The 25248-nt window shown below is 49.6% G+C and overlaps 8 protein-coding genes across 8 annotated transcripts; 3 read left to right on the top strand and 5 right to left on the bottom strand.

The window, feature by feature from the left end:
- Positions 1 to 118: 118 nt before the first annotated feature.
- Positions 119 to 5191, top strand: TGAM01_v203447 (hypothetical protein; the record flags this gene model as incomplete). The annotated part of the gene is made up of 4 exons (XM_018801231.1): positions 119 to 164; positions 830 to 1346; positions 1431 to 3655; positions 3714 to 5191. The coding sequence occupies 4 exons, from the start codon at positions 119 to 121 to the stop codon at positions 5189 to 5191; spliced, it is 4266 nt and encodes a 1421-aa protein (XP_018665502.1).
- A 302-nt stretch (positions 5192 to 5493) lies between these two features.
- On the bottom strand, positions 5494 to 6638 carry TGAM01_v203446 (alkylated DNA repair protein AlkB; the record flags this gene model as incomplete). Its single annotated transcript, XM_018801232.1, has 2 exons — positions 5494 to 6311; positions 6371 to 6638. 2 exons carry the CDS (start codon positions 6636 to 6638, stop codon positions 5494 to 5496), a joined length of 1086 nt encoding a protein of 361 aa, XP_018665503.1.
- A 705-nt stretch (positions 6639 to 7343) lies between these two features.
- On the top strand, positions 7344 to 8576 carry TGAM01_v203445 (hypothetical protein; the record flags this gene model as incomplete). Its single annotated transcript, XM_018801233.1, has 1 exon — positions 7344 to 8576. The coding sequence occupies one exon, from the start codon at positions 7344 to 7346 to the stop codon at positions 8574 to 8576; it is 1233 nt and encodes a 410-aa protein (XP_018665504.1).
- Positions 8577 to 8806: 230 nt separating this feature from the next.
- TGAM01_v203444 (hypothetical protein) lies at positions 8807 to 10357 on the bottom strand (the record flags this gene model as incomplete). Its single annotated transcript, XM_018801234.1, has 3 exons — positions 8807 to 9639; positions 9695 to 9778; positions 9835 to 10357. 3 exons carry the CDS (start codon positions 10355 to 10357, stop codon positions 8807 to 8809), a joined length of 1440 nt encoding a protein of 479 aa, XP_018665505.1.
- Positions 10358 to 11221: 864 nt separating this feature from the next.
- Positions 11222 to 12475, top strand: TGAM01_v203443 (hypothetical protein; the record flags this gene model as incomplete). The annotated part of the gene is made up of 2 exons (XM_024549208.1): positions 11222 to 11657; positions 11871 to 12475. The coding sequence occupies 2 exons, from the start codon at positions 11222 to 11224 to the stop codon at positions 12473 to 12475; spliced, it is 1041 nt and encodes a 346-aa protein (XP_024406046.1).
- A 718-nt stretch (positions 12476 to 13193) lies between these two features.
- On the bottom strand, positions 13194 to 14729 carry TGAM01_v203442 (hypothetical protein; the record flags this gene model as incomplete). The annotated part of the gene is made up of 1 exon (XM_018801236.1): positions 13194 to 14729. One exon carries the CDS (start codon positions 14727 to 14729, stop codon positions 13194 to 13196), a length of 1536 nt encoding a protein of 511 aa, XP_018665507.1.
- A 2304-nt stretch (positions 14730 to 17033) lies between these two features.
- TGAM01_v203441 (hypothetical protein) lies at positions 17034 to 19309 on the bottom strand (the record flags this gene model as incomplete). The annotated part of the gene is made up of 4 exons (XM_018801237.1): positions 17034 to 17274; positions 17349 to 17739; positions 17804 to 18183; positions 18273 to 19309. 4 exons carry the CDS (start codon positions 19307 to 19309, stop codon positions 17034 to 17036), a joined length of 2049 nt encoding a protein of 682 aa, XP_018665508.1.
- Positions 19310 to 22952: 3643 nt separating this feature from the next.
- Positions 22953 to 23942, bottom strand: TGAM01_v203440 (hypothetical protein; the record flags this gene model as incomplete). The annotated part of the gene is made up of 1 exon (XM_018801238.1): positions 22953 to 23942. The coding sequence occupies one exon, from the start codon at positions 23940 to 23942 to the stop codon at positions 22953 to 22955; it is 990 nt and encodes a 329-aa protein (XP_018665509.1).
- Positions 23943 to 25248: the final 1306 nt, after the last annotated feature.

Raw genomic sequence — 25248 nt, 5'->3', positions numbered from 1 at the left:
ATGGACGGCGCAAAGAAAAAAATGCGGCGAGTTTTAGAAAAGGGCCGGTCGTAGTGGTTTGATGGGAAGAAGAGAAGAGATCCGTAAGTTATACTGGGTGATGAAGCCCAATATCAAGATGAGACAGGGGCGTCAAGCCGAGCGCAGCGGTGCAGATCTGAAGAGTGCGTGACTCTTCTCGATTCCAGCAATGCGACGAAGAATTATTAATTCTGGTGGAAGTTTTTGAGTGGCGGGGTGTTTCTGACGTATTATCGAGCGAGCACGCCGTAGGTGGGTCGAGCCCTGCATCTTTTTGCGCTGCTAGCGAGAGTGACTTGCGGAACATGCCACGAGGGCGCCACCTCTGAGGTACCATCCGCTTACACGCCGCTGCGCATCTGCCGGCGAGCCGCCAACAGGCAGACGGCGCTGTTGAGTCACTATGAGCTTTAGCACTTTAGTAGTCTGTATTGCTTGATACCTAGATGCTTCAACGCTCCTTTCAGCTGCCGGCCGCTAAGGGTCAGTGGCGAGCAAAGCTGAAGTCTGCAAAAGGTTCTGGCCCAACAGCGCCTCTCGCTGCCAATAACGCTGCACACGGGCACATGTGCTGATACGCGGCACTCCCGGCGGCAACAAAGGAGCCTAACGCGCTGCAGCTCCAGCTCGTAACGGCCTGTGAGACGCTCTGCTAGGCGAATACCTGCACGGCCTCCTGCTTTTGTACCAGGGAGCGCTGGCCCGCAGGTAGCCGGTACATCGTCCGCCGTAATAGATTCCACAGACGGCAGCAGTATCAGTACTCGGATGCCTCCGGGACCGTGCTAGCACTCGCTGTACCGCCCAGCACCCACCCGTGCCGTCGTCACTTTCAGCCTTGCTCCAGTCATCTCCAACCCGTTTCCACCAGCACCGCCGCCACCACCGGCCGAACCCTCGCCATCTCATACCAGCGCGCATCCCTCGTATTCCATCAACGTCTCTGCCGCCGTCTTGATCGCCAGACTGCCGTCGATCTCATCCTCTATTCAACAAAAGCATGGGCTGCTGAGTTTGACGAAGCCTCCCTCCAGCGACAGCGGCTACCTCGTCCCAGCCATGAGCGCGCCGGCGCACAAGACGTCCTCCGCAAGGGGCCTCGAGCCCGGCCATGCCGCCGAAGCCCATCGCCTCCGAAGCCCCTCCGATGCCATCGGTGAGCTAGACCTGCTTGCCGGGCTCTGGCAGGTGGCTCCTTTCGCTCGTCTGCCTCCCGACGCACCGGCCGAGCTGAGCGACTATGTCCAAGATGTCGAGAATCCCCGTCGCGTCTATGCCATCCATCGGGCCAGTCGCCGTCATGACTTTCAGACTCTCGTCGACAAGTATGTTGTTGCCCCGTGATAGTATCTTGCGTCGCCGCGTGTCCGGAACCAGTCACTAACATGCCGTCTTTCTGCCATCTTTAGATACATCTTCCAGCTGAGATGTGGCTGCGGTTCGCCGAATTGCTCGACTGCCACCTGCTTCACATGTCGAAAGCGCCTCGCAGGCAAGGCGCCCATCCGCAGATATAATCCAACGAGTGCTAGGACACTGGCTGTGTATCTTGCGAGCCAAGATAGCCCCGAGGCCGGCTTGTGTCCATATCTTGGCTCGGCCTCTAGAGACGAGCATCCCGTGGCCAACAACCTCATCTTTGCCCACCAACCCTCGCCACCTCAGCACGGCGCCCGCAGGCCTTCGGATATCCAGACAACATCGCGGAGGAAGCCAAGCGTGGGTGTTGCTGCCAAGCCGCCTTTATCTCCCACGACAAAATCTCACTCATCGTCGCTTGATAAACAACGCTCGAATAACGAAAGTCAGAATGACGATGCTACCACACGACGCGGTCCCTTACCGGCTTCGAACATCAGCGTTTCGGAGAAGGTGGTACCAAAGGACTACAGATCGTTTGCAGTGGCTACATTTGGCACTGTCGCTTACAAGATGCTGGAATGGCTCACACCACAGGCTATTGACGCCATGACGAAGAAGATATCCGAGCTGGGTGGTGCTCAACAGGCCAGTGAAGATACTGCTGCTGCACCTGCTGCTGTAACTGCTGCCCCTTCACCTGAATCAACCAACAAACAACCTTCAAATTCCAAAACAGATGACTCCCATGTTCATAAGACCAAATCTCCATCACATACGGCACCTAAACAGAACAGGACTTCAAAGCCCTCGAGAACTTCTAGCCAAGATGTAGTCGAGCCGCTGCCCCCAGCGAAGGATGTGTCGTCCAAGCCCAAGAGACATTCCAAAAAGACGTTTCGATCCTCTCCAACCAAGTCGAACAACAGGAAAAGCTTGGAACCTCTTGCCATCTCAGCTGGGACCGAAGAGGTAAAGCCGAACTCACGACCTCCGAGCTTGAACGGCTTCTATCCCGAGAAACTGGCCCGTGCTGGCAAGACCTCGCCTGCTATAGTTACTCGTGGCGTTCCTGAAATGCCCTCCAAGCCTGCTTTCTTTGAAAACGTATCTGCTCCCCCTCCTACCACTACCAACCAAATACATGACGTTGAGTCAGGCTCCTCAGACACGGAGACGATTGGAGAAAGAGAAATGCCTAGCAACACCGCACCCACCATGCAAAAGGAGCCTGTCAACCCACAGTCTAAACCGAGGCCTGTGTCACCGATTCTAGAGGTCGAATTGTCATCTGCCAAGTTTCTGCTGCCTCAATCCTTAACCACCTTGAACGTTGAGCTGGTCGATTTCATCTGCGATATTTTCCAAGAAGATAGAACCAACGAAAGCCACTTCTTTGGGCCTCTGGAGTCCCATGCCTCGTATCCCAAACCACAAAATCCACCAAAGAAGCTGGCCAGACGACAGTCCACATCTCATGCCACTTCTCCAAGTCAGTGGAAGGCTTTCAACGAGCAAGCACTGTTTACTGTTTTGAGCGATCCTCACTCCCTTGTTCAGTCATTTTCCAAGGAAGGAAAACTCTTCGATTCGCATACACTATTCTACTGCATGCTGCGGATGACTCGGGCTGCGCCAAGCCTTGTTCTTCACAGTCTGTGGATGGCGGCGGAATCTCTGTTTACGGCACCAAAATCACTTCAAATCTCGCAACCCCGGTCTGGAAGGGCATTGCCTAGAAGCCGGAAGCCTCTGACTGACTTTGAAGCCGGCTGTGTGATGTCTGTCTGCCTACATGCTCTCGTTGCTGTTGCACCCTTCGTTGCGGATTCCAAGGTTCTATACGACATGTCGCGCATACGATCTACCGGCTTGGTTTTGGGCGGCAATGGTCTTTCCACCAGGCAGCCACAATCAATATGCCTAGAATATGAAGACGTCTTTTCAAATGACATTGCCGTCAGACTAGCTCGTCGTGTGTTCTCGGCTGTGTCTGCTCGTCGATCTCTAGCAAATCTCATGCGAATGGATGGCAGAAATAAGGCTGGTCAGCTTGATATACTTCAGCCGTTACTCAACCAGCTTGACCTTCTCAGTTCAGGGCCGCTCCGGATACTGGAGTTCACGCAAGCCGAACGTCTGCTACATGAGACTCGTGTGCCTACCCTCCTCCTCGACTGGGCTAGGACCGTTCTGCACCAAGAATGGGATGGGAATCCGGAGATTGTGAATAATGGCGCCTTTTATGGGGCGCTGTCTCTTATCTCCACTATGTGTAAGTCAACTCTGAGTAACACTCGCGACAGAATTATATATATGCTAACAATATGTAGACCAAAACAGAACTAGACTTTTACTCGGCGATATCCAATTCCGCGCCGATTACTTCTCTGAGCGCCTGGACTCTATGGAAATGCCAGTCTCTTGGTCGGAATCGACTTCGAAGCGAAATAGGGGTCATATACTTGATTATCCATACCTCTTCAGCCCGGAGTGCCTCGTTACTTTTTTCCGATCCATCAACTTCGCCAAGATGAGTCGCATGTTTGAAGAAAGCAGCTCACTCAAGACACGTATGAGCGCTATTGTCGACCCAGGGAGTCTTGTTGCGAACCCGCACCATAAAATTGTGTTGCAAGACATGCTCAAAGTCGCGTCGTCCAAGTATCTGATTCTGGATATCAGCCGAGAGAATGTACTGAGAGATGCTTTCGACCAGCTCTGGAGACGACAGCGTCGTGAGCTTTTACGCCCTCTCAAAGTTCATCTTGGCGAGCTGAGCGGAGAGGAAGGATTTGACTCGGGTGGTGTGCAGCAGGAGTTCTTCCGAATGGCAATTGCCGAGTTCATGGACCCCAAGTACGGCGCTTTCACAATTGATGACCGGACACGCATGGCATGGTTCGTCCCCGGCTCTGTTGTGGAAGAATGGAAGTTTGAGCTCATGGGTGTCCTTGTGTCCCTGGCAGTGTACAACGGTCTCACCCTTCCCGTCACATTTCCCAAGGCGCTGTACCGAAAGCTTCTAGGCGAGCCCGTCGAAGAGCTTTACCACATTGCAGACGGATGGCCTGCCCTAGCCAGCGGGCTTATGAGTCTTTTAGAATGGAATGAAGCAGACGGCGCAGTTGAGGACGTCTTCGCGCGCACTTACGAGTTCTCGGTACCCAATATAGGGGGTAATGTCACTCGAGAGATGACCAAGGATATGGTCCAATGGCCACAGAACCTCGATTGGAAGATGCGAATTGTTCTGCCGGAAGAATCGGTCGATGATACAGAGGCACCGCTAGTGACGAATGACAACCGCGACCAGTATGTGAGTGACTACATTCGCTATCTGACGGATATGTCAGTCAGACCGCAGTACGAAGCATTCGAGCGCGGCTTCAAGAGTTGCCTGTCAGACAAATCGCTCTCCCTACTAAGCCCCCAGATCTTGCAATCTGTCGTTGAAGGTGTGCAGGAAATTGACATTTCCGATCTCCGACGATATACCCGCTACGTAGGATGGGATGCATCTCACCACACTATTAGAGATTTTTGGTCGATTGTCAAGCGATACGACGACAGGATGAAGCGTAAGCTCCTTGAGTTTGTGACTGCGTCGGACCGTGTTCCCGTCGGAGGCATGCGCAATCTGCAGTTTGTGATTCAGCGGAACGGCGAGGGCGAGGGCAGTGGAAGTCGTCTACCGACAGCGTATACGTGTTATGGGACGTTACTTTTGCCGGAGTATAGAGACAAAGACTTGCTGAGGCAGCGGTTGGCGATGGCGCTGGAGAACGCGCAGGGATTTGGCTTTGCTTGAGCTGTCTTATATTCATGGCTCTCTGTGAACTTTTTTCATTCATTTCTATTATTCCCACAGAGAAGATCATTGGTTTCAAGTGGCACTTGAGCATTCTTTTTAGTCATTGCGTCTTTGGGTTTGGAAGCGATTGCTCTTGGTTCTTTTTGCCTGCCTTTTAGAATTGCGCTGGGAGCGATTTTTGGCGTTTGGGTCATATTGTGAAGCAAGCTTTAGCATACAATTTTTAACAAGTATTTATATACAGTATATCTGTTTCAAATAAACAAGCTACATTTCATGATTACTGACTAAATCTCCATCTACTCCCTCATTTGTCTGACATTCAGATTGATTCTCTTGTTCTGCATCCAACCCTTCCACTCATCAAACTCGCCATTCTCGCCACTTGCGGGCCAATCCGCCAGAAAGTCCGGACACGTGCCCTTCATGACTTTGGGGACGCCGTGCCATGCGTAGCGGGATTCTTTGGTCATGTAGATGGCGTCTCCGGAGCGTAGCCTCAGCAAGAGGTACTTTTTCTTGTCTTTGTCTTCACCATCTGCTGTTGTTACTTCTTCTTTTTCGTGAGCGCCGCGGCTGGGGGCTATCATAAAGAGACACTCGCAGCCGAAGCTGAGACTGACGAGGCCCTTGTCGACCTCTTCGCTGACGTCGCGGTGCATCATCATTGTGTCTCCCGGAGTGTAGAAGTTGACAATGGCAGCTTGAGCGAGGGTTTCAGGGAATAAGGTCGTTAAGAAGTTGGACAGGTCGGCGGGGAAAGAAGGTGGTGGTGCTTCGGGGTAGATGCGGTTCGTCCAGTCGTATTGGCCGCCGAGGGTGACCCAGTGGAGGCGGCGCTGGAGGGCTTGTTTGATGGTGAGGGGTTTGTGGACGGAAGGGTCTTTGGGGATGAATGAGGGAGGGGATTCGGGGGAGAGGGAGAAGAAGGATTTGGGGGAAGAATCTGAGGAGGAGGGTGATGATGATGAGTCCGAGGAAGATGAAGGATAGGGGAGGTCGTAGTGGAGGTGGAGGTTAGTTTGGTGGATGGGATTGCTGAGATCGCGGTGGATCATGGTGTTGAGGAGGTGAGTTTGGATGGAGGGGGGGATGAGAGAGGGGAGGATGAGGAGGCCTTTTGAAGAAGTTAGTGAGTTGATACAGATGAGAAATAGGTTGAGAGCGTCTATATACCAGGAAGCAGAGGGTGATATAAAATAGGGGCATCAGCGCCATCCGCATCCACAGCCGCATATTCAGGCCCCAAGTGGGAATACGCCTCTGAGATGGTAGACCGCGGGATGCTGCCTGTTTGAATGAAGCCGCTCTCTTCGAGGGGTAGACGGGGATCGTCGAGGGGGGTTTCTTCAAGGAGGATGGATTGGTCGAGGCGGGAGAAGTGTTTCCATTCGGCCTTCATTTGCTCGGAGGGCTGTTCGTGGGCGTCAAGGTCGAGGGCCATGGTGGGATAGTTGATGTTGGTGGATGTTTGACTATTGAATGATCCTTGAGGTTATGTTAAGAGTGGTGTATGAGTAAGTGAGTGAATGGTTGTTGGTGTAAGCATGAAGGACACAGCATGATATGATTCATGGGCTATTCTGAGAAATTTGATGGAGTTGGGTTAATGCACTGTGCTTGTTTTCGTTACACTGTACACGGTAGATCTCCGCGCCTTCAGCATAAGTTGCCAACGGTTGAGATTGAGAATAATTTATATACTCTTACTTTGGGTCCTAATATATCTCTTCTTTGTTAAAATACTTCTTGCTTGCTTATAGAAGCCGATGGATCAGATCGAAAAAGTATATGGTGTAAGGCGTGCAGCCTTCTATGACCACTGTGGCGGGCATCAGGTACCCTGCATCGACTGATTCAAGCGTTGTATAGTAAGATGTAGCCGTTGTTTAATCCAAATGAACATTATAATTAAATATAGCTTGTTTCTTCTTTCACATTTCACTCTTTTACAGATCGTTTCATCTGTATTCTCAATCACGGCACTTGCGTTGTTGTATTTGTCCAGTAGTTGAATTGTCGTTTGAATCAAGCAGAGATGGGCTGTCCATTTTATTGTGGGGTCATAGTGTGTTTACATCACTATCAAATCTCATCGCTCAAACTCAGCTCTAACATGCAAAACCTCATACATAAAAACTTCATAGCAATGCCTCTGTTAAGGCCACAAACCATCAAAGGCTTTTCAACGCCCCAAATATATCATGCCTGTTTCAGCACATCTCTGCCACGGTGGCCTCGTCTGCGACCAACCGCAAAGTCTTCTCGCAGCTCCATCATAGCCAGCAAAGATGAGATTTACAACAGCAACTCCATCAGCCATTCTCATCCTCCAGCACCACCACCACCACCACCTCGACAACAAACTCCCAAAAAGACAGACCCAGCCTCAAATATCTCAAAACCAACCACAACTCCAATTGAGATAAATAACGCTCCCACTCGCAAACGCTCCGCCCCTCCCAACACAAAACCCCACAAAGAAGCCCTCTTCACCAGCACCCTCATCCGCCAAAGCCCCAACTCATCCTCCCTCATAACAACAACCACAAAACCCCAAGACGCCCAAATCTCCGCCGCAGCATCCTTCTTCAACCAAAACTTCCAATTCCTCTACTCCGCCGAATCCCTCCGCCACCACCCCAAAAACGAGCACATTCCCGAGATCCTCATCCTCGGCGCCTCAAACGTCGGCAAGTCCTCCTTTCTCAACGCGCTTGTCGGCAAACTCGACGCCGCAAGAGTCAGTGCTCGTCCCGGTAAAACCACGCTAATGAATGCCTTTGCCGTGGGACCTCTTCCAAAAATACCAAAGGGCCATGTGAAGCAGGGCGAGAAGCTACCGCGGTATAGCCTCGTCTTGGTGGATACGCCAGGGTATGGGTTCAAGAGCCAGGCAAGCTGGGGAGATGCCGTGTGGAAGTACATCAAAGCGAGAAAGATGCTGCGCGGAGCGGTAGTGCTCATTTCGTCGGAGAAGAAGCTGATGGAGCAGGATAAGTGGCTGTTGAGGACGTTAGCGGAGGCGAATACACGGACGCTGGTGGTCTTGACAAAGGCTGATAAAGGAGGCGGCTCGTGGACTGAAAGGTGTGGTGAGATGGCTGAGTTGCTACGGGGGGAGCTTAGGAAGATATCACGATCGGCTGGCAATGGATGGAAAGAAGGATCAGGCTGGAATCCGGATATATACATCACAGCCGCCGGAATGGATCGTATGCCCAAGTTGGCGAGCGGAGGTGGCGTAGGAGGCGTCAGGACGAGCATCCTGGAGATGGCAGGCTTCGATCTCCAGGACAAAGAAGTGAAGAAGAAAGACGAGACGATTACGTATGGCGGCCCGGTTGTTTCATTCGATGACATCAAATGGAAGGAGACATGATAATGACACGCAACAAGATGTTAGGGGCATTAATATCTTTGTACAATTGACTATATGTAACTGTGAATAGGAGGCATGGCGATGTAGAGGATAAGGTATGAGGCACTAAAGTAGGATAATATGATAAAAAGAAAGACCAAGAAGAAAAAGAGAGTCCCGCTTTATAAATAACATTGGATACCATAGCCGCAGATCAACTCAAATAGCCAAAACATACGAATCCCGACTTTTTAGTCCCCCTTGATAGACCTGTTGGATTTGATGGATGCCGCCGTATCTGGACGGCTGCTCACAGACCCCCTCAGCTTCTTGGAACCGAACATGCTCTTGACTTTGCGCAATCTCGTCCATCTCTCCTTTTCCTTGATATCTCGCGTAGCGTCATCATCGTCCCCGTCAACACTCAAATCAACAGAGATTTGCGGAGTGTGGCCGCTGCCACCCGGTCGGGTTGGCGTTTTGTGAGGCGTGGATGAGCCTTTGGCAGTCAGCTTAGATGGCGACCTGGCCCGACCCTCGTACACCATCCGGAGATCTGATTCGTTTTTAATGGACTGCAGCAGCATCTTCCACGCCGGCATATCGGCGGATTCGCTGCTACTTTGGGTGGCGTGTCCCCTGCTCTGTGCGGCTGCATTCTTCCAGGGGCAGAAAAAGCGATGTTCGCGCTCGGGGTCGAGGTAATCCATCGGTGCGGGAACGATGATCTTGCCGCTTTCATCCACCTCTTTACTTTTGAACATCCATAGGCCCAATCTTCGCTGGCAGGTGTGGCATGACGCAGTATTTGCAACAGCGCCAATACGGGTATTGGTTAAGCCTTGCCAGCCAAACAGTGCAAGAGCGAGTGCTGCTCGATTGGGTGTATTTGAATCAGACTGCTCATTAGTGAAGAAATCTGGCGAGAGCTGGTCTACCACGTCATCCAAGACCAAGTCTTCTGGGAGGTGAAGGTTGAATTCATATGGGATAAATGGCTCTCGCGCGCAAAGCTCCACATATCGCTGCCTCAGAGCGTCGATGGCAGCTTTGGAGCTCATAAATGAGAGCCGAAGTAGGGAATCTTGCATGAGAGTTAGCAAATGCAGCTATGATATCAAGCCTCACAATAATCTTACCATCACATCCTCGTCTCTTCCAGAGGCAGTCTGACTGATGCGCGCTCACAATCAGCTCGGCATACTTGTCAACCAATGCAGCTTCTAAACAACTAGATTAGCTTTGTTCATTGCAAGATTCAAAATCCTCCAAAACATACCAACTTCGGCAGCTGTCAGTGCATCCAACTCTGTGTCTCCAGCCTCCTTCTTCAGCTTCACAACCAACTCTTTGTGGCACAGCAAGCACCGCACCCTTTCCTTCCCCTGGCACACCCATCCCCTCTTAGCCCACTCCACTTCATTGACTCTGTCCGGCTTGGGCATCCAGTCGGTGATTTCTTGAAACGTCGCTAGTCGCTTGAGCAGCTCCTCCCTGTCACCAGGAGAATACCTCGCAGAGCCATCTCTCCGAACTTTCGGAGTCGTGGCGTCAGACACTGTTCGCCTGATGGACGTGGCCAGACTTGAGAGGCTTGGAGAGACGGGGTTGTCTAAGCGTGGAGCTGTCGACTCTGGAAAGCCCAGACGGCGACGCTTCTGCAGCAGCGCTTCATAGTCCACGGCCTTTGTGCTCGCTGCTCGGTTTCCAAACATGGTTGCTGGCGACTCCTGATCGGTGCTAGCGCGTGGGCTGCTGAGTCCCTGGAGCAAGGCGTTGAACTTGCGTTTGGTAGAGTTCATGATAGACAAAGGAAATGGAGGCTGATGAGCCCGATGAGACTGAGGTGGATCGCTCTGCGCGTTTGGGTTGGATAAGCTCAGCAGGCGTATAGGCTAGGACGCATAGATGAGTAAAAAAGGGTTATGAAGACCCCTTGGCTGAGAGCAATAGAGACTTGAGCTTGGACTTGTGCTGCGCAGACCCAATATCCAGTCCGTTATCGAGGCTTAGCGAAATCACCGTCTCCTATCAAGCAAATCGATGGATATGAGAGCTCTTGGGCCCGGCTGCGAGCAAAACAAAAGGGTCCAGTTCCAAAAATAAAACAAAGAGAATCAAAAAGAGAAGAAGAAAGCGAAAGCTGACCGCGGTAGCAGAATTAAACGTCAGCGGGGAGGGTGGCTTTGCTGCCGTTGAAATTGAATATCAAAGAGCAAGCCAATTGCATCACCGGATCCTGCAGGCCGTTGCCAATGCCAACGCTGAATCCCTGTCGCGCGCGCTAAAAGCCGGAGCCCGGCGCCTGAGTTAATCCCGCCTCAGCCACCAGCGATAAGCGATAAGCCCTCCTTCTCACCGCCCTGCTTGTACCTTACCCTTTTGTCTTGGCGCCTGTTCCTGGGTGCGTGGCAGAAATATTTTTTTTTTTCTTGTAAACCCAGTTGGGATTTTCTGGTGAACGGCTAATGCGCTGCTAAATAATTTTTTTGGGCATATCCCGAGTCCACATCTGAACAACAGTTCAGGTTCCAGCAGATGCGATATTAGCATTGGGGCCTTTTTCTTTTCGCCTTGCACTCAATTCCTTCTCAATTGGGGCCCACTGTCAGGCTTGAAAGTTTGAAGAGCTAATTTTTCCCTCTTTATATCTATCCGCCTCTCACATGTCCAACGCCTCTAAACCACCTTCCTGGCTCTTTTCCAACAACACCAACAACAACCTTTCTCAAAGCAAAGACCAAAAGAGCAACTCTTCCAGCTCGGCCAATTCCTCAAACGACGACATGGCCAAGACGAAACCTTCTGCCGCCGACAAGGGCGCTGAGTCCGCCCAGCCCCCTGCCCAGCTCCTCGACCTTGTGGAGCAGTTCCTCTCCGACAACTCCTTCAGCAGCGCCCTCAGCGCCTTCAAGAAGCAGCGGTCAAAGAAGGGCTGGGGCGAGGCTTCTGAAAACACCAGCGGAAGCACTCTCGTTGCCGTCTTCAAGGCCTGGGATAACTCGGCCAAGGCCCCTGCAGACCGGGATGTCGACATGAACGACTCGAGCAGCTCCAGCTCCAGCTCTAGCGAGAGCAGCAGCAGCGAAAGCGAGAGCGAGAGTGAAAGCGAGAGCGAAAGCGAAGACGAGAAGCCTGCCCTGGGCAAGAAGAATCTGAAGCGCAAGGCGCCGCCCAGCTCGAGCTCTGACTCTAGCTCGTCTGACTCGGACTCGGACTCAAGCTCTGATTCGGACTCTGACGACGACAAGAAGCCTCAGGCTAAGAAGCAAAAGGTCGAGGCCAAGCCGGCCCCAAGCTCTGATTCCGACTCAGACTCGGACTCTGAGAGCGAGTCTTCCAGCTCGGAGGAGAGCTCCTCAGACGAGAGCTCCAGCTCAGAAGAAGACTCCAGCTCCGATGACAGCTCTGACAGCGAGTCTGAAGTGGACGCCAAAGAAGCCGCCAAAGAAGCCGCCAAAGAAGCCGCCAAAGTGCCCCTTCCCGACTCCGACTCCGACTCATCATCTTCATCCTCAGACTCGGACTCAGACTCAGACTCAGATTCCGACTCGGACAAGAAGCCCAAGGTCAATGGCGTAAACAAGATCAAGTCCGAGGCCAAGGAATCATCCGACTCTTCATCCTCTGCCACCATGGACTCCGTGCCTAACCCTCCCCTGCCCCCCAACCCATACGACCTCAAGAAGGAGAAGAAGAAGAACGAGCCCTTTTCTCGCATCGACAGGAACATCAAAGTGGACCCCAAGTTCGCCTCCAACGAGTATGTGTCCATTAGCTACTCCCAGCGGGCTCATGAAGACCTCATTGTCACAAAGGGCAAGGGCTTCACCAAGGAGAAGAACAAGAAGAAGAGGGGCAATTTCCGCGCGGGCGTGATTGACATTACTGAGAAGAAGGCCGTCTACTTTGACGACTAAGCGACGACTAAGCAGAAGGTCTGGAAAGGAAAAAAAAGAGAGAGAAGAAAAGATGTAGAGAAAGGAGAAAGAAATACAGTATATGGTGCGTAAAATATCCTAGGTGGACAGGTTAGCGTCTGGGGTTGCATCAACAGCCGGTGTTTAGGGCGGCCTTTTGTCATGTTTTGTCATGTTTCGTTTTATAAAAGTCGCTTTTTTCTTGTTTGCCTAGACTTTTTGAGATATTGCTTTTCTGTTGACGTTATGTGTTATATATAAATCTACTGGCTCTTAAAATCTAGAGCAATGTTCTTGCTTATTAGAAACGGGGTTAAAACGTGATAATGTGTAATATTAAAAAATGCCTTTAACTCTGCCAAATTTGCTCGCTTGCTCAATCTGAACGCATCTATGCAAATCAAATAATTGTCTTCCATCCATGCTCAAAATTTCAAATCCTTGTCATCATCAAGGTGGTATCTATCAAGCCATCATATATCCCATAAAATATCCAATTCAAAGCTCATTCTGTTTCGTAATTCCGCACGCTTATATTCCACCGCTATGCCAAACTCAAACAGGAAAGGGGATGCGGTGTAATGGTAAAAGAAGAAGTCGGCTTCAAATCAACAATGATAATAGTGAAAACAGAAAGGCAACCAAATTGATCAAACAAAGTCATACATCGCCATCATCTTGATTCATTGAATATTCTCCTCTTCAAAATGTAGAGCCATTAGCTCCTTGAATGCGGTGGAGGTTGCACCTCATCCAACGGCGCTTTCTGTTCCGCCGGGTCACTCACTCCAGAGAAAATCTCGTTTTTTCTCTTCACGGCCGGCCAGTCACGCTTTTCGGCCTTTGCATTCTCCAGCGCCTCGTTCAGCCATTGCTTCCATTGCGGCGTTCCGGGCGCTGCACCGCTTCGCTCGACCCATCCTATCGATTTTGTTTCGCGTATGGCGTACCACAGAGTGCGAGTGAAGCTGGGGTGCCCTTCACGCTCATCACTGGAGTTGGTGACGCCGCGTGCATTCTCACTGTCCTTCTGGGTGACGTCTTTGCAGTTGTAGCGTGAAAGATCCCAAAAATACTTCATGGGCAACATGCCGAGTCCCCAGTACAGGCCGTTGAGAACAATGTACGATCCTCCGATGAAGATTTGCGAGTTCCAGGTGCAGTTGCCGAGGAGCACAACTCCAAACATGAGGAGGATTGTGCCGAGCGCCATGCATAGCCTGTAGACCTTCTCGCCGACATAGTATTCGCATTCTTCCGTGCCAGAGTAGAGCTCGCGAGCCACATCTTCTGAACAGCGAACCAGGACAAAGGCTCCCTCACGGGTCCGAATCATGACGTCGCCGCTAGGCACTTTGTTAGTGTGGCGGCGCTGCATCAGAATCGGCCGCCAGGAAGAAGCATAGCCAATGACGGTGGAGACAAAGGAGACAAGGACGATGGCGAGGATGGCTGTGCCGTCTTGCCAAAAGATGGCTGCGATGAGGATGCCGATGCTGAGGAGGCATGAGAAGGCAGACAGAATGTGGAGAGGAGAGAAGAGTTTCGGTGGAACAATGGGCCGTCTTCCTTTGATCGCGATGGTTCTGGCGGAGAGCAGATCTTGCACCACCTCGGTGTTGGTTCGTCGGCGTATGATTCCAGGATGGGGATCGTGATGGTCGTGTCCATTGGCAACGCTGGAGTCAAAGTGGACTTTTGGGTCTGTTGGGTGCCTTGCGGAAGGGCGAGCTTTCTCGATGTCTCGGTCTGTGGAGGAAGTCATTCCCCGATGCTCCGTTTCGCTCTCTTTCTCTGCGTTTGGAGAAATGCCCTCGGAAGAGGGCTCTGTCTTACGAACCAACGACATGCACCTGGCGATAAATCCACGGCGATGAGGCTGATTTAGAGCCTCCAGTGGCAGCGCATCCGCCGCATGTCTGATGTCCAGCTCGACGAAATCGTAGGGCACCAGCTCCTCCAGGGGCAGGATGATGTTGGCGAAGAAGCCCACCGAATCCAGGACTGTGCCGCTCTCCACACCAGCCATCTTGGCGTGCGTCTCTGGCAAACGCGTGGGGCGAGATGGCTTCAGCAGGGCTTGAGGTGCGGGTAAAAGACGAGGCAGCATGCAGAGCATGGAGGCGGTGATGGTTTGCGCATGTTCACCGATGGCGGACTCGCCAATGACTGCGAGAAGAGAGACGACGTCGAGGCGCCACGAGTCTTTGTCGTTGGGGAACCATTTCCAGCCGGGATCGCCTGGGTTGGACATTTTTGAAATCTGTGCTGTAGTTGTTGTTATTGTTGTAATTGATAACGATGACAATGCCGATGCCGTGGTAGAGGGAGAAGAAAAGTATTCGCGGCAGCCAATCGAAGAGAAACGAGAGCAACGCAGGTAAAGCTAGGGACGATGAAGTCAATAAAAAATCACACGCTTCATTTTACTGTCGCGGATATATGCAAGAAGGAAAAATGGAAGAGGAAAAACAAGTGATTAAAAAAGAAGAAGAAAACAAGATTAGAAACAGGAATCCTGGACGAGGTGAGATGAGCGTAGCATCGTCCTGTATCTCTGGCGGCTCTGCACTCGACAGCGGTCCATGGACGCGGTTTAGAGGGGCCTGCAGCAGGGCTATGCTAGTGGGCTTAGTTGGGCGACCGCGAGCCACACTTTGATCGGTTGATCGGATAATTCTTTCCACCTGGTAGCAATGATATTTCCCTGTGCCTGTTTAAGCTAGAAAGTAAGATTAACTTACCGGTAACATCACCAACATCGACAATTATAAGAAGAAGAAAAGGCTGTGGTTTAATTCCATCGCTATGTCGATATAGTCTCAACTGGAGTAGAGTTGCTATTGATTAGTTTCTCCCCTACTCTAGACTACCCGCGCCAATCCGTCCCTTTTGGTGCCTAGTTGCCTTCCTCCACACCACTACATCGTCATTTTCAGCTCCCAACGCTGCCAATAGCCTCTAGAGCTCTGCTTAATCGCCAAGCCACCTTGCCTCTGTTGGGCTTGTGCAGCTGCGGGTGGCGATTTTAGTACGTAGAGCAACTGCTTCAGTGGGGGCTGTAACCTCTCGTCCATTCAAAATGGCTTCAATGTCTCAGTTGCTGACAACCGTTCGTGCAACCCACTCTTGTGCAGCGTCTCTCGCTTCTGCCCATCGGCCTAGGCCAAGCCACAGCGATTCCAAATCACAGACGCAGTTTCTGTCTTTATTCGCAGTTTTTCGGCTGACTGTTTGCGTAACATCTCTGAGAGGTATACGCAAGCTAGGCATATTACGTCCTTCTCCAAAGCCTTACGTACTGTAGATCCTACGACTCGTAGATGCACTTCTATGCAATACCCCGCTGGCTCACCGAAATGCCTATAGGACTGCCCCATATTGTCAATGCTCAGCCAGACTCATACGCGTACAGTACATTGGGCACAATGATATCCTAGCAATTTAAAAAGAGCACGAATCCAGCGACTTTCGTGCTGGGTATCCTCATCAACAAGGCTTTCTTCACCGCAAGACTGTAGAGCTATCCTGTCGATAGTAATCAGTAAAGGGACTTAAGTCTACTATCAAGTTGGACGCTTCGACAGCGATAGTCAGCTAGCCCACCTGTCAGCACCTTAGCCGCCCTACCAGCATGTCCCATGACTCCTGAGTTGCAAGTTCGTCTCAACAAATCCCCTGCCAGTAAGCCGCTTGGACATAATGTAACCTCCGGAAACTAACATCACGTTTTGTCCATCTTGAATTTTGACACATCGGCCTCCTATTTTATCTGCAGATTCTCTTTTCGGGCAGTATTCAAATATTTTCTCATCAAATGCAAACCACATGGCCAGTACCGGGCTCCAGTCCTGCTCTGCAAATGTGATTAGCGACAACCCGAACAACGAACACATAAAGTATCGACTGATTTCGAGTTGTCTCAGCGGTCAAGTCTCCTAGGAGCCTTCTCGCTATGCTATGGCGCCAACGTTCATTAGTACTAGGTATAGGCGTCTGGTCGATGCTATTACTGCAACATGTGCGAACCACAGCGCTTCTCTCTTCCTTTCGCCCTAAAACTTTCTTTGACCGCTCTTTACGTTACTATAGATAGATGGTACTCAGCGCACTAATTAAAATCTTCAGCCGGCCCGACTTTTATTAAAAATTTCAGCTCACAAACTAATCATAGATTCTCCAAGCTAGCCCTCGTCAACGCACAGCCCGGCATTTGTCGGCAGTTGCTAGATCACCAATCCTTGCAATATCTCTCTATAAAACAAAGCAGGTAATAGTATCTAACATATGAACGAGAAATTTAAAGCGTACATGTATGTATATAAAAGAAAAAGGCAACGCTACCCCGTCTCGTCCGTCTAATCAGCTGGGTATCGAGCAAACGCCACTCTTCCTGAACCTTCTTGAAGGTAAGACGGCCACACCAGCTAAAACGCCGCATTCAGGGAATGCAAAGTCCGCCAAAAGTAAAGAAACGCCAGAAGCATATAAACAAACAAACAAACAAACAAACAAAAGAAAGAGCAAACGAGCAAACGAACGATTGCAAGAGACGCAGTCACATCTTGGGTTTCTCTTCCACGGTATTAGTCGTTTCCCCTCCTCTCTGCTTGTCCCAAGCGATAACATTCATCAGGAAGTCGCTCCACAGCATCTTCCACTGCTTCAGTATTACCTCTCTCTCTTCATCATCCAGGCATGCGTGTTCGAGGCTCCACATGACAAGTTGCTTCCATCCATATAGCCCCATACTTTTCTTACCGACCATGACTTGGTAAAAGTCATGCGATAAAGTAGATCTTTGCTTTTGTTAGACTAAAATGCACTCCAAACATTAAATACGCAAGTAGTGTGTACTATACAATAAACTTACCTAAATAGTGCTCCGTTATCAGAATTAACGGTACAGTGTACATTATTCGCTAACAGCTGGTACATTGTATGTCCATTAACCCTTGGTGTAAGCCCCAGTATCTCATTCGAAATAGGGCACAGCTCGAGGCATATGCCCTTTGCTTTCATCTGCTGCATGATGTATGGATGGTTTGCCAGCGCAAATCCGTGCCCTATTCGCTTTGACCCTAGTAAAAGAGCGTCGACTAAATTTCCATCCGTCTTGTCGCCTAAATCCAGCGTCTCACCGCAGTGGAAGAGGAAAGGAATGTCGAGTTTTTCTTTGGCACATGTCTTTCTGAACTCAAGTAGCTGGGGAATAAAATCCTTGATTGGGGACCCTTTAGCTTCTTCTCCAACGAGATCATACCCTAGGAGAGAGTCAGTTGGTACAATTTCCAAGGCATGATGGGGGTGAGGCTCTCAGATGCTTACCTGCAATCCATTTTGGCCACATCTTCTTGAACCTTATGCACTCATCAAGGCCCTCTTTGACCTTTTCGGGCGAGAACGACCTTGGTGTGCAGTAGATAACTTTGAGACCCCCAAAGAATTTGTTTTCTTGAGATTTAGCTTTAATGAAAAACTCTACTTCTTCAATGATGATCTGCATGATGCCTTCGTTATCAATCGTCTCAATGCCATCATCGCTGGTAATGTAATTGCTCTTCATCATTGTCGGCCGTATCTCGGCATACTGAATGTTATCTCGGGCAAAGTCTTCGAGGCATCGGCGGGTATAGGATCGATATGCAGTCACATAGTTGAAGAGGCCTTTCATCATCCGTGTTCTCCCGTTAAATTTTTCCCAGGCACTGCATGTTAAAGAGAAAACGACATTAGCACAAAAACTTCAGAAAGAAATAACCTAGCTACACAAGATAAGGGGAAAGTAAAGGCTCACCCAGATGCTGTCTGTAAAGGACCATAAGCCTCTTGCTCATGAAAAGTGAGCTTATGTAGCAGCCACTTATGGGCTTTAGTTGTATCATCCGTACCAACATCTGCTCTAGTATAATAGGTCGAAAAGCGATTCAAAAACTCTGCGAATCTCATTGTTTTCCAGGCTTGGTAACAAGAAGAGAATAGGTCGCCAGGGTCCTCTTGATCGGGTCTCTTGATGGAGAACTGTATCTCGCACATGTCAAAGTTCTCAAACTTATTTTCACCCTCTTCTTTGCAGATAAGGGGGAGGTTACTCATTATAAACATGCGATCCATGCCTTTTGCAATGTCAAGTAGCACGTGTGGCGGTAGGCATGCATTGAAGTGGTTATGCAAATGAGCGCCCTTGGGCAACATGGAAGCTATTTTGAATAAGCCTGTCTTGCCAATCAAATCAACATTGGATAAGAAATGATCGCCTGCAAACCGCGGGTGCTGCTGGCCGTGATGTCCTTTTCGAGGCTCCTGCGCAGAGAAAAGATGCTCATCTTCTTCTCGCACCTTTTGAATAATCTTGTCAACATGGCGCTCTATGTGACTCGCTCGGGAACGAAACCGAGCATCAAACGACAGCTCATCTTCCCGAGAAACGACCTTTGCCCGCAGTTCTTCATAGTCGGTTGCATTTGTTACAGAGCCGAGAGTATTGGAGTTCAGGGGCAAGCCATAAATAACGCCTCTAGCCCGGTCCCCATCTCCTTTTCTCGGACGCCGTCGATCGATCTCAGAGTCGTGCGCTTTGATAATGTCAAGCGCAGCAGCCTTGTCACAGTCGCTATTGCTGTGCTGAGAGCAATTTTCATTCTCACTGCCAGTGGAATTCATGGTTTGTCGTTGTTTCTGTCGTAATCTCCTCCACCGAACACGGAAAAGCTTGAAGCGCATATACGAAGAAGATGAGCTCTGCATAGGCGGAGAGTGGCCGAAACAGGAACAATATAAAGATGAAGGGGGAGGGTTGGCGGCGAGGCTTGAAGTAAGGCTGAGCTCACCCATAGAGGAGTTTACTGGATTAGGCCGAGAGTAGCGTGTGCGTTAAATTATATTGATCCTCTTTGACGGGGTGTATGAGCGATGCCGAGGTGGGCAGCAGGCAGACAGACAGGCAGGTGATGAAACAGGCGCATTAACCTCCACCTTGGAATATGAGCCTTTGTTTGCTATTGCCGCCGCTCTGTTTGTGGCTTTTGCTATCGCTGAAAATGGTGCGAAGCATCAAGGCGCTTTGTCTTCACAGTGAGATGTATATATATTCTGAGCGTCAGTCAGCTTGGTCATCCACGGCTAAAAAAAAACGTAAAACATCTCCCAATCATGCAGCCAACATTGAAGCCTTCCTCCGGTAGGCAGCCCAAAGTCAGACCGTTATCGCGAGAGCCAGACAAAGTAGAAAAAAAAAAGAGATACGAGATGCGCCACCAACTAAGCAGGTCACAACAAAGACGGCGCTTGGCCGTGCCTCAATAGCGACCGTCTAGACCTGCCCCTAAAAGAGTCCTCCGGCCAGCGCGTGCGAAGCCACGACAGCAGCCCCGCATCCTCCTTAACCGCTGAAAGAGCGGGCATAATGATGGATCAAGTGCTGTGAAAGATGCAACCGCAAGCATCACACTCACCTAAGTCTAGTGTTGAGTCCTGGCGCGAAACAGTAGCGCAACAAAGCCGCGGTTCTTGGTAGTGCTGAAATGAGAGCGCAAGCCACGAGACAGGGCTTCGCTTATGCTCAGGTGAGGTTGTTTTCGGGCAGTGATTCTCGGTCACCGCTCTCTGTCAGGGCGAAAAGAGTCAGTCGGGGACAAGGACTGTCGTGTCACTGCGCTGGAGGCTTCAGCGATTAGCTTGCCGCATGCATGTGCTTGCGGGAGATCGAAGCGTGCGAGCAAGGGTCGCTGCCACGATGCCCAGCAGGGGTTGAAACAGGCGACGAGCTTCAGAAGCAGCGGCAGAAGCTGGCGATCATCAGGCGCTCTGGCGATGGCGATAGCGTGCCCGGAGAGGCTGTGTTGAGACTTTGATCAGTGCGGTGTTGGTGTTGTCGCAAAGTCGACGCCCAGGCGCAAATAGCACGAGAAGCAGCCAGCCAATGCCGTCTTCGTCGTGTGACGTCTTCTTTCCAACCAGGCATGTGCACGGGTACTCGGTACCTCCAGCCAACAACGCATGGATGCTGTATCCACCTACAAGTGCTCAGCGCTAGGCCCTGTTCGGGTCCTTGGGTCGCTAACCTCCAGGCCTCCAGCGCCAAAATCCCCTGGTGCCTTGCAGCTCCCTGGGCGCAAGACGGGCTTCTATGGGTCTCTAGTACTTCGGCCGTCCTTCTAGAGCACATCAGCCTTGCGAAGAGCCTTGACCAAAAGGGTAAGCCGCGTGCCATCATAGCCACTATATATGTCCACAAAGGTGCCTCTTATGCATTGTTTCTACTATTTCGTGACTGTTTAACCTGAATTGTTAATCGCCGACACAGGGTCCTCAAATTAGGTGAATCTTGAGGCAGCTTTTGCTACATACACCTAGTATCAGAGCTCTGATTTAGATTGAGGAAGGAAGGAATGAATTGATGTACCAAAAGATAAAAACATTCACAAGGAGTTATAAGTTTTCCGAATATACATGTAAATAGTGACATCGTGCTATTCCATTCTTCTGAGGGTTTTGCATAAAGGAGGTGACCCCATAGTTAACTCCTTTTACAATGCCACTTCTAGCTAACTATGGAACTGTTGCAAAAGACCTGTTTTACACACGATTCTTGTTCCAATTACCCAAGGTCCCTGTTTTTTGACCCCATTGCATGCCTAATTTGACTGCATGTTGGCTGTGAATGGATATCCCACAGGCAGCCGTGGATATTAATGACAACCCCCTATCTGACTTGTACATATTTGGGGCGTCCAACATTGAATATCCATGTCAATACCGGTTTTTCGGAGCAGCCACTTAACTTAGGCAATATCTCCCCGCCACAACTCTAATTTGATGTAGTAGGAAGTCAATTTGGCTGCTCCTTAGCCCCATCTTCACCGCCCTGCTCACCGTCATTCAAGTCCTCGCTAAAGAGTATCTAGCCATCCTTCACCATTTAAGCCTACACAGCTATCGTATGATTGTCCTACAAGGCAGAATTGCCCATAGCTTTAACCGGTTGATGTGTTGATGTGTTGTCATTTACACTTCATCACCCCACTTCGTGTTGCATGATGGCCCTTTCTGTATACCAGAGGGGATGGCGATGCCTTCACGAGACCACATCCTATGATTGATACGTGGACACTTGCTTAACCAAATATTGATCAAATCCTTCCCTTGTTGAGCAAAGCCACTCTGTAAAAGCCATCTTAGCCTCATGGCGCTTGGCACCTGCTGGCTAGTGATATATGCCTTACCCCTTACTTGGGCGTTGTCACAACACGCATCAAGTTTGCCAACGCATATTCTCTCGCCCAACGTTACCTCACCACTCGCCATTTACCATTCACTAACATCATGGTAATCTACTCCACCACGTTACTGCATTCCTTCGCGCGACTTACTCTTGAACTGCTAGTACTTTTCCAGTTAATATCCTCCATATCTGCCTAACTTCCACCTTTGGGAGCGAATCAGCAGCTGCCATCTCATCATTCACCAACATCTCACATGATCAAAAATAAGATTATCAATATGGCAATATGATAAAACGTCTGAAGGATAAAATAACAGTATAATCTGGTTTTAAATGCAAAAAGAAAACGCCCGAGGGGGGGGTCGAACCCCCAACCTTGCGGTTAAAAGCCGCACGCTCTAGCCAATTGAGCTACCCGGGCTGCTCTTAGGGTTGACGCTCATCCGAAGTTTTACCATTATATTGGTTTACTGTAACTCCGCGTTTTACACCGACTGCTTTTATCACCCACATCTTGCCGTTGGCGAAGAGCGCTGATCTCTGATTTCTAGAGACGAAGCACCATTACACACTATCTTTTATATGTAAGTTATTTGCCTTTGGAAATGTATCCCCTTTTTTTTCTTCTAAGGGCATCCGCAATAGACCATTGGATGTACAAGCTGGAGTTTGTAAAAGTGAAACCTGCCTTTACTTCGCCTCGAAGCTATATCTTGATGTCAGCGTTGTAATATATTTCTAAGTGGAGCTTGCTAAGGGGACATGTGAGGAACCCTATCGGAACCAAAGTACCTTGTACCTGCCGTACAGGTAAGGATAGTATTGGCAGGAGAGTACATGTATCTATGATCGATTCCTATAATCGCTAAAAGGCCCGAGTATCGTTCTCGTTGTAAAGAGTCCTCTAGCATATTAAATCCAAAGAGCCGCATCAGAGAGTACCCTCTTCCGATTGACTGCCCACAGCATTTTTCTGCAACGACAAGCTTGTATACGGTATAAGAATGCTATTATTTGATACGTCGTTTCTTATTTTTATGAATCTGGCGATTATATTATGAGGGCTACCCTGCTATGCTATCTGGGGCCTGTTAGTATATCATAACCTTGCGGATGGGATAAATGCTAACTATAAACTTAGCTTCGCCAAATCTATGCGTTGCTAAGACAGGATGCCAACCATCCGCGGCGGCTTCTTCGTATAGCAGACAAAGTCCTGTCTCCAGTATCAGGAAGAAGAAAAAGCACCCGCTCCTATTGTTTCGTGCCTTCTGATACAGTTGAGCATGCGTCTGAAGCTACCACTGGGAGATGGTGGTTGTTCTCTGCAGGTTCGAGGGAACTTGAAGGAGCGGGGCTGTCAAATCTGCCGTCGAAGATGTGATTTGTCCTGCTCTTTGCTGTGCACACTCTCTCAACATCCTCGACACATTGTACACCATCGTGTATGGGGGTAGGGTTGGTCGTTGCAGCACCAGACGCGAGCTGACAGCGGTTCCTATCAGAAAAGTCCTCCGGTCGGGGGTGGGCACATATGTCTAACCGGGTTAACATAATTAGCTCGTTGAGTATGATAAACTCGAACTTGAGCTTGATGCTATAGACAACGGGTTTGTATGTTGTTTGTATATCAAAATTATTCGTAAACTGGGTTAAAATGAGGCTGATATCAAGAAGCACGGTGATGACGAGTAGGATGATCAAATGGCGTATCATCCTTTTCCCCTCGCGTCCTTTCATATCCATAAGGGGTTTGAGCCAATGCGTTGCCTCCCACACGTACAAACCTGAGATGATGGACTCTTGGATGGAGAAGCCGATTAGCTGAATCCTCTCATAGATATTGAAGACTTCGATGAACTGTGTAGAGTGTGTGATGTTACTGGCGAGAAAGAGGATCGATACCGGAAGATGTAGCACAAAGACATTGGTGATGATCAGAATTAGTACCCATCTGATCTTCCGCCGGTCGCGCACGACGAGATATAGGCGCGAGTACATCACGAAAGATTGGCCAGTGACCATGGTCCACCAGCCGATGAGCGTGAAGACGCACATTAAAACGTTTGGCGCGAGGGCAAAGTAACGCAAAAACACAGCAATCGAGTGGATGAGTATTCCGAGCGCAGCAACCACCAGGCTCCAGAAGTAAAAGTTCTTCCTGCGCTTGAACTTGCTGAAGATCCAAATCAAAATCTCAATGCTGTTGAATATGGCGACGGCGAAGAAGCCCGCAATCACCATGGCCACTGCCAGCGGCACAACAATTGGCCCTGTCTCCCCAGACATGCTCGTGAGTGTCTTCGGCCGACGTCTTGAAAAGACTCAGCGGAAGTGGAATCGCTGCTGATGAGATCTGGCCGCCATTCTCTGGGAAAGTGACCGACGGCGTGGATTTGGCAATTGGAAAATGCCGTCTCCCCTCGCCTTCACCAAACTCTCCTTTAAAAATCGAATATATGCCATTAGCCAAGCTGAATCCCTATGATATTAGCGGCATTGGCGTATCCGAGAGTGTGGAACCTAAAGCTTCGCAGGAAAGATCATTGGCCATACAATGCTAGAGAAGCAAGCAAGGTGGTTCTTTGAGCTTTGCTTCTTGATATCTCATTGGTTCTATAGAAATGACCGTTCGTACTTCTCACCAAGACCAAATCAGCTTCGATCTAGTTGACATTTGTGAGTCGATCGGAGTGCCACAAAACTCTCTTTGGAGCTAGGCACAAAATAGGGCAGTCGCCACAACTTCGCAACTGACACACCGTATATTTTTTTTTATATGCCACTAGAATTACGTATCTTTCGCAATACTCGTTCGAGAGATGGTCCATTTCGAAGCATAAATAAGAGCTTATAGTCGTTATTATCGATGGGGAAATGCACAGTGAGGCCGTTTATCCTTCTCGTTAAAAAAAAGTCTGGCTAGTATAGCGCAAATTCATTTAACAGTATAAGCGTAAGAATTGGATATGGTTGCGGTTGAAATTCTATGGATTAGGCACCTGAGGTATTTTCCTCGTTCCCATAGTATAGTTACAGATATCAAGGGTTGTATGACTGTCTAATGACGCTCGGCCACTCATGCAGGCAATTATCCTAAAACACTTGATGTGCGCTGTGATTGATGGTTGAGTTCTACTCTAGCTTTATTTTAGTCTAGCTTGTGTAATTAAAGAATAGGTTTCGTGACATAATGCTGATGCCCCAAGATGATGATTATTTATTTAACATTTGACTGACAGATCCCAGACTTCAGTTCTGGATAATGTTAGGCCTAGTTTAACAATATATGTGGCGCCTTGATGCTTCCACCGCAAGAAGCCACACTCAGCCGCAAATTGGTGCGAAAAGACGCTTCTTGTGATGATTCCAGAAGCTTTACGTTGTTTCGGTTTCTGCAGCACTGTATGCAGGCACGCACTCTTCGCATAATATACTAATGTCAAAGTGATATGTGCCGGAGCAAAAGATGGACTCTTATCAGTGCTCGGGCATTTATATTAGTGATCAAAATCATAATCGATCGGCATAGTGTTTTCTCTTTCAGTAA

The sequence above is a fragment of the Trichoderma gamsii genome (genome assembly GCF_001481775.2).
Source record: "Trichoderma gamsii strain T6085 chromosome Unknown Scaffold_9.2, whole genome shotgun sequence".
Classification (NCBI taxonomy): domain Eukaryota; kingdom Fungi; phylum Ascomycota; class Sordariomycetes; order Hypocreales; family Hypocreaceae; genus Trichoderma; species Trichoderma gamsii.
The sequence above is the reverse complement of the archived record's forward strand: the minus strand, read 5'-3'. Positions and strand labels throughout refer to the sequence as shown.